The sequence below is a fragment of the Eucalyptus grandis genome, chromosome 5 (genome assembly GCF_016545825.1).
Source record: "Eucalyptus grandis isolate ANBG69807.140 chromosome 5, ASM1654582v1, whole genome shotgun sequence".
In the NCBI taxonomy this organism is placed as follows: domain Eukaryota; kingdom Viridiplantae; phylum Streptophyta; class Magnoliopsida; order Myrtales; family Myrtaceae; genus Eucalyptus; species Eucalyptus grandis.
Genome location: NC_052616.1, coordinates 5048026 through 5054897, shown reverse-complemented (window position 1 = coordinate 5054897; position 6872 = coordinate 5048026). Strand labels below are relative to the sequence as shown.

Genomic DNA, 6872 nt, shown 5'->3' with positions numbered 1-6872 from the left:
AATTTGTTTTGTAGGATAGCTTAATACTCCTCATTTAACTTTACAGTTTCATAATTCTCTAGTTTCCTTTTGTTTGCCAAAATCTCCTTCAAAATTTTTGCATAACTAGGCATTTGCGCTAAAGCATTTGCAAAAGGAATGTTAATGTGCAATTTTTTAAATACATCAAGAAATTTAGAAAATTGATTATCTATTTTGTGCTGCTAGAGTTGCTGAGGGAATGTAATTGGTGGCACATATGGCTTGGGATTATCTAGAAAAATTTTACTCTTGATTGTCTCCTTTGATTGTTTATTGACCACCTCTTCCTTGTCTCTAATAATCTCTTCTTTCTCCCACTTGTTTACTACTTCTCAGGGTAATAGCCTTTATGTTTTCAATTGGATTTTTCTCTGTGTTGCTCGGCAAAGAACCCTGTTATCTCCCTAACATCATGCTTTGCTAACTGACTCACTTGCATCTCCAGATTTTTGATTGAAGTCTCTTGGTTTTGAAATCTCACATCCGTGCTTTTAATGAAGTCATGAGTCGTATTAGCAAGTTTGGTGACTATATCTTCTAAATTTGACTTTGTCTCTTCTGATTGTTTGAATCCAAGTGGTCTCGTCACATTCTGATTATTCCATGAAAAAATTTGGATGATTGCGCCATCCCGGATTATACGTGTTAGAGTAGGGATTATTCTATGACCTGTTAAAATTCCCAACAAAGTTAGAATTTTCACTAGATTGTTTGAAAGTATTACCTATTTGACATTCTGTGCTAACATGTCCTCCATCACAATATCACATGTCAAATTCTGAATTTTCATGACTGAAACACTCATATTATCTAGCTTTTTGTTGAGTGTTTCAAATTCTGCAGCAATTGCAGCAAAAACATCCACTTCATGAACTACGCTAACTTTTCGCATCGGTAGCCTCTCAATAGGCCACTGATAACTATTGAACGCCATCTCCTCTAATAGATTGTAGGCTTCTTCTGGTGTTTTATTATTTAAAGTCCCCCATGCAGCTGCATCAATCATAGAACGAAGATTTGTACTAGAGCCATTATAAAAAGTTTGTACCTGCATCCATACGGGTAGTCCATGATGTGGGCATCTCCTAAGAAATTCTTTGAATATTTCTCATACTTCATATAATGATTCATTATCCATCTACATAAAATTAATAATATCGTTACGCATCTTCGCAGACTTTGCAGGTGGAAAGAACTTACCAAGAAATTTCTGAGCCATATCATTCCATGTAGTAATTGATCCTGCAAGAAGAGAAGAAAGCCAACTCTTAGCTTTGTCTCTAAGAGAGAATGGAAATAATCTCAATCTAATAGCATCATCTGTAACTCCATTATATTTTATGGTGTCACAGATTTCAAGAAAAGCATCGATGTGAGCGTTTGGATCATCGCTTGGTAGCCCACTGAATTGCACCGATCGTTGAAGCATCTGAATATGTGACAGCTTGATCTCAAAGTTATTTGCTTGAATTGCAAGTTTTCTGATACTTGATGTGGTGCCTTGAACTGTTGGCACAGCCTAATCTCTTAAGAGTCTACGTGGATTTTCATTATCACCGTCTACCATCTTCTTAACGTGATTTCTCTGTTCTCTCAGTCGCCCTTTGAATGTACACTCGATTTCTGGATCAAGTTCAACAAGTTTCCCTTGTTGGCTACGTGTCATAAATCGATGTACACCTTGAAAAATAAAACAAGACAAAAGCTAGATTAAACTTAGAATTATCTGGTATCACCTACCAAAGGATAAGAAAGAATTGAAAAATATAACTCATATTACCCTCGGCAAATCCCATAAATAACCTACATAAAAAAAAAAAAAAAAAAGAGTTGTTTCAAAGTTATTTTTAAGGCTTATACCCAAAAGTGATGTGCAATGTAATGGCTGGGAGGAAACCAATATAGATGCATAAAAAAATAATTAAAATCAAAAGAAAGAAGCAGTTGTTAACTAGGGAAAGAAAAGAGAATGGAGGATAGAGGGAACTCCAACAAGTAATATAAGAGAGGGAGGGCCCTCTAAAAGCCATACTACAACTATATTTCCTATACAAGAATTGTGTGAATTTTTTTAGTGGCCTCCTGCATTATACATTTTTGAGAATTGTAGACTAGTAGCTCCAAGCCTAGCCAAATTGTGAAGATTGAGAAGAAATAGTTGAAGATCTTGCCCCGGATTGGGTGAAGAAAGGGGGTTTCATACCTTGAGTATGAGCCTAGCCTAATTTCAAAAAGAATTAAGTAGGAACAGAGGATTAGAGTGAACATGAAGGACCCCTATCTTAATCTATTACATTCTAGTCATAAAAAATGTCAAGGCAACAATATATTCTAGTTTAGATCAAATTTTCAAAGTCAAGATGATCCCAATATTATATGGCCTTTGATAATAAAAAAAAAAAAAATGAAATCAAATTGTTGGTAAAACATAATAAAAATATAATCAATCTAACAAAAGGAAAGGAGCATTACACTCAAACTAAGCAAAAAAAAAATTCAACAGTTGGTATAACTAACATTTCATTAATTGCCATATAAGATTAAAAAAAAAAAAAAAAAAAAAAGCCGTTGAATTGAAAGGGCGTTGAGAAGTATGGTGATAAATGAAGTAAATCCCTAACCAAATCTTCTTACTTAACTTCACTAAGATGTTGAAGTTAAAATGTCCTGAACAAATCTGTAATAATGTTCATCTGTAATACCATAATTAGATTCTATACCTAGTTGATTTGCCCAAGCCTCCATAGACTCCCTCAAAGATTTATATTCCTTCATGTTTAATCCTCTTAGAGTCTCATAGTTCATTGCCCATTGCCCTCCTTAATATAGCATTTTTTTGGCCCATCTTGACACTTGTCTTGTTCTGAATAAGCTATCTTATTGCTGACTTGCCAAGTTTATCTTATTATTATTTTCTCCCAACATAGCCCAGAAATTAAGCGCGATAGACAAAATCTCTTTGACGCATTTAAAAACACCTCGGAGCCAGTGCTTTGACATTGACTAGATTTGCATGGTCTCCCTTCCTCCGGTTTCTCCAAGCAAAATTAGCTTTCGGTAAGCATTCTTGAGGTGGTCACTCAAATTCATTCATTAACATTGTCGATGCATACACTGCATCAAAATTGCTGAGTCAAGCTTACTCGTAGATTGATGCCTGAGTTGACTTAAGGAAAAAATGCGAACCTGTTGTGTTGCGACAGCCATATAAACCTCCAAATCCACATCTGATACATGCGTCTCAGTTTCAAGTTGGTTCAGTTTAAGAAGTCCAACTTTAGAACGAATACTCACGCCTGTCCAACAGCAAATTAGCGATGCCGAGTGTAGGGACAAGAGGTGAAGGGCAAGTGTGACCCAAGCCAACAATGACGATGGCAAAAGCGATTGGATGGTTTTGTGGCCATTGCATTGGCTGTGACAATGAGGATGAGAGATAGTGATTTTATGGTGTTAAGCGGTGGGGTGGTGATGGTGTAGGCAACTAGCATTAGTCTCAGTTTCATATATGGAGGAATCAACACAGAGGTTCAAACGATCAGGTTGCTTCTAAATGCATACAACTACACAGAAAGAGATAAATGGGAAAAAATGCATACATAACAAGATCAGAAAAGCATATCAAGATCAATTCTTTTTTCTTAAAGCATGAAGAAACTGCATCAACTATTGACCGTTCACTGCCAAAGAGATGTTTAATCAGGAGCGTCTATAATTACACCTTACAGGGCCCAAAAATTTGATAAAACACGCCAATGCCTAACATTCGCTTTTAGGGAAATCTATTCAACCACTGCCAATAGGTCACCAGCTTTGACAAAGCAATGTTTGGCATCTCCTCCCAGATCCACCTGTGAAAATCACAACAAATTCATCAATTCGATTTCATGGGTGTTGATAACTCAAGATATTAAAAAACCTGAAAGCCTTCAAGTGAAAATTAATGCTGCATGAATGGGAGGTGCAAGATATGCTTTATGTTCATTTGCTTCACAAGGACTAACAACGTCTACCCAGTATCTAAACCGTTTAGCCTTCACTGCTTGAAGAGAGGACTTGAAAATCCTCCAGAGTCATTCTGAATGACCAGCTATTGGTAATTCTAGAGCAAGCCATGAAAACATAGTTGCATGATAGCATCCAACTGAATATATTGTTTTCTGACCAGAAAAACAAAAAAAAAAACACTAAATATATTGTTTAGGCAGAGAAACCAACAATTTCCCTATCCAGAGACCTCTTCCTTCTGCATAGCAGAACCTCATTACGCGGCTACTAAAAATTTATGCCAACTCCCAGAATAGATTTATCAAGGATGGATTAAGGAGAAAGGTATAGTGGAAAATTCTAGAGGAACAAGTTTCTTTTCATTTGGAGTCTTCTTCAGCAGTCCAGGCAAGTTAAGTTATCCATCACACTATAGCAGTCTATGCAGATTAAATTATTGATAGAGTATTTTGAGTAATGATAAATCTCCACTGAAGAACTTGATGCAGCAAAAGGGACATCTAACGTTCTTGGAAAAGGCAGGGTCACATTTGATAATCTCAGAAGAAATTAGATGAAAAGATGCCATTTGTGAAGAATCTTAAAGAGAACTGGCATACCTCATAGGCACTTACATCTGAGAAAAGCACCTGTCACATAGAAACATTTCTTCAGTTGAGAATTTTATTCTTTTTTTGGCTGTAAAAAGACTCATCTAATTGACTATAATGTAATGCAGTTACAAGAATGCATCGCATTGGAGCTACAGCTTAACAAGAATAAATTAGAAAGACAACTCATCCTCACCAGCACAGGGAGGTTTCTAGATATAAATACAAAGAAAACAAAAATCCCTATGAGCCCAACAGAAGCAAATGTATCTCCCTATCTTGGAACCAAAAGAAATGCAGTTTCTGACTCCCAAGAAGATGGCTTATCAGCGTACATATGCCCCCAGAGCACTGATCTCCCACAATGAGTTTGGAGAAAGCTTAAGAATTAGCATGTGAGAGTTGACAAGAAATGGAACGGAAAAAGGCACTGTTGGAGTAGAACTATGAAGTGCATATATGAGCCACACTATTATACTAATTCAGGTTATCTTGGAACTTCTGGAACCAAGTATTAAGACAATTCCCACTCCACATACAAACGCATGCACATCCACAAAATTTCCTACCTTCTTTCCAGCATCCACAACCCCTGCTTCTGTGCCAACAGAAAGAACCTGTAACAAGGGCATCAGGCTCAGCTGAGAGATTCTGCCAGTAATCCCGATTGAAGCTGAAATAGAATTTAATTAACATAATATGCTAAATTGCAGTAGTTTACTCACCTCACCCATAAGATAACGCTCAAATTTGACAGCAGATTTAGGCAACAAAACTCCACCAGCAGATTTCTGCAGCATTAAGCAAAAGATCAAGCAAAAGTGCTATGAGGAATTGAGGATTATGTCGTATATACCACAAGAAATAGGTTGCAATGCACGATAATTCTTGCGGGTAAAGAACTCCATCCAGATAAACCATTGCTACTTAAGTAGGACTGACATGAGCTTAGTTATAACAAAAGTCCTTCTAGATCGTTCCCCTGTATTAGTGGAGCAGAGCATCAACACACCCAAATCTTCCACTCCATCTGAACCCATCAATAAACAAGACTATAAATCATTTTTTTTTCCAAAGTTTGCATTGCTTGGAATACAACATCCGCAAAATACAAACTGCTGCTGTCTGATCCCTTTCAACAGTTCTTCAAAAAATTGCCATGAACAAATTGCTAGTCGATGTGAACTCGATCACATATCAGCATTCCCACTTGCATGATAAATATTCGAGGTACAGCATAAAGTGCTCATAAGGCTCTAGACATGTCAGTAAGCCACAAATTCGAAAAACAAGAAATTGACTAAAACAAAATCAGCAAAATGAGGACAACCTGAATACCCCATGAGAAGAATTTCAAGGAAATGTACCTCAGGGAGCTGCTCAAGGCGGACTAGGACCCTATCAGCTTGCGGAACAACCTACAACCAACCCCCAATAAAATTCACCACCATGAGACTAAAACCCAAAGACCCATTTGCAGCAGTACATCAGCAATTCAATCGAACAGAAGAGCAAACGAAAAGAACACCGTCAGGAGAGCCCATTCGCAATTTTTCCGAACGAAAAAGAGTACCTTGGCGGGTTCCCATTTCGTGGCGACCGCATTGATCCTCAAAGAATTCCTTCGCAGCCCTGCTCGGAGCCGAACCGCAGTCATTGACCCAAAACAAAGAAGATGCCAAAGAGCGAAGCGAAAGGCGAGATACACATAAATGAAGAAGCTTTCTCATGGAGAGGAGTGCTGTCACTGTACCGAGGAGCCTCTGGCTGGACGAGGAGGGAGCGGCGGGCCTGATGGAGGAGAAGGGTCTTGGGAACGTGACGAACGCGGACGCCATGGATAAGGAGATGCTAGTGCTGTTGTGCGTTTCTGCTGCAGTGGCCGCCCTGAGAACTAAAACCCTCCTCTTTATATTAGTCTTTCGAGTTCGAGGTGGACGAGGATAGCGAATGGAGAGAGAAGACTTTCGTCTGTATCTTTAGGCCGGAGTTCTAGAGAGTTCCTCAAAATTAGGGTGCATCTAATTTGGGGCTTTAGACTCATGCTAAAAAGATAAATTGGACTTGAATATGTCTTCAAATTACTTCCTCCATGAACTCTACAAGAGAGAAGAAAAACTTTCTTTGCAATTAGGGGACAAGACATGTAAGCACCAACACATTAAAATAAGGAACATATCTAGATTAGACATCGGATTATTGAATTATTACTAGAAGCCCTGATCGGAAGTTTGCTTTTGCATGCATAATGTC

At 38.0% G+C, this 6872-nt stretch overlaps 1 protein-coding gene and 1 non-coding gene across 2 annotated transcripts; one reads left to right on the top strand and one right to left on the bottom strand.

Moving 5' to 3' along the window:
• Positions 1–1085: 1085 nt before the first annotated feature.
• LOC120294192 lies at positions 1086–1192 on the top strand. Its single transcript, XR_005551683.1, has one exon. It is a non-coding gene; the product is annotated as a small nucleolar RNA R71 (small nucleolar RNA).
• A 2425-nt stretch (positions 1193–3617) lies between these two features.
• Positions 3618–6565, bottom strand: LOC104441335 (10 kDa chaperonin 1, chloroplastic). Its single transcript, XM_010054453.3, has 7 exons — positions 6373–6565; positions 6193–6251; positions 5987–6037; positions 5345–5410; positions 5189–5236; positions 4629–4658; positions 3618–3872 (listed from the first exon to the last, which is right to left on the bottom strand). Exons 1-7 carry the CDS (start codon positions 6455–6457, stop codon positions 3804–3806), a joined length of 408 nt encoding a protein of 135 aa, XP_010052755.1. The 5' UTR covers positions 6458–6565; the 3' UTR covers positions 3618–3803.
• Between the last annotated feature and the right edge of the window lie 307 nt (positions 6566–6872).

Coding starts and splice junctions, on each gene's coding strand:
- LOC104441335 (XM_010054453.3), bottom strand. CDS start 6,457: ATGGCGTCCGCGTTCGTCACGTTCCCAAGACCCTTCTCCTCCATCAGG. Junction 6,252..6,372: donor GTCCAGCCAGAGGCTCCTCG/GTACAGTGACAG, acceptor GGCTCCGAGCAG/GGCTGCGAAGGAATTCTTTG. Junction 5,237..5,344: donor AGCGTTATCTTATGGGTGAG/GTGAGTAAACTA, acceptor CCCTTGTTACAG/GTTCTTTCTGTTGGCACAGA.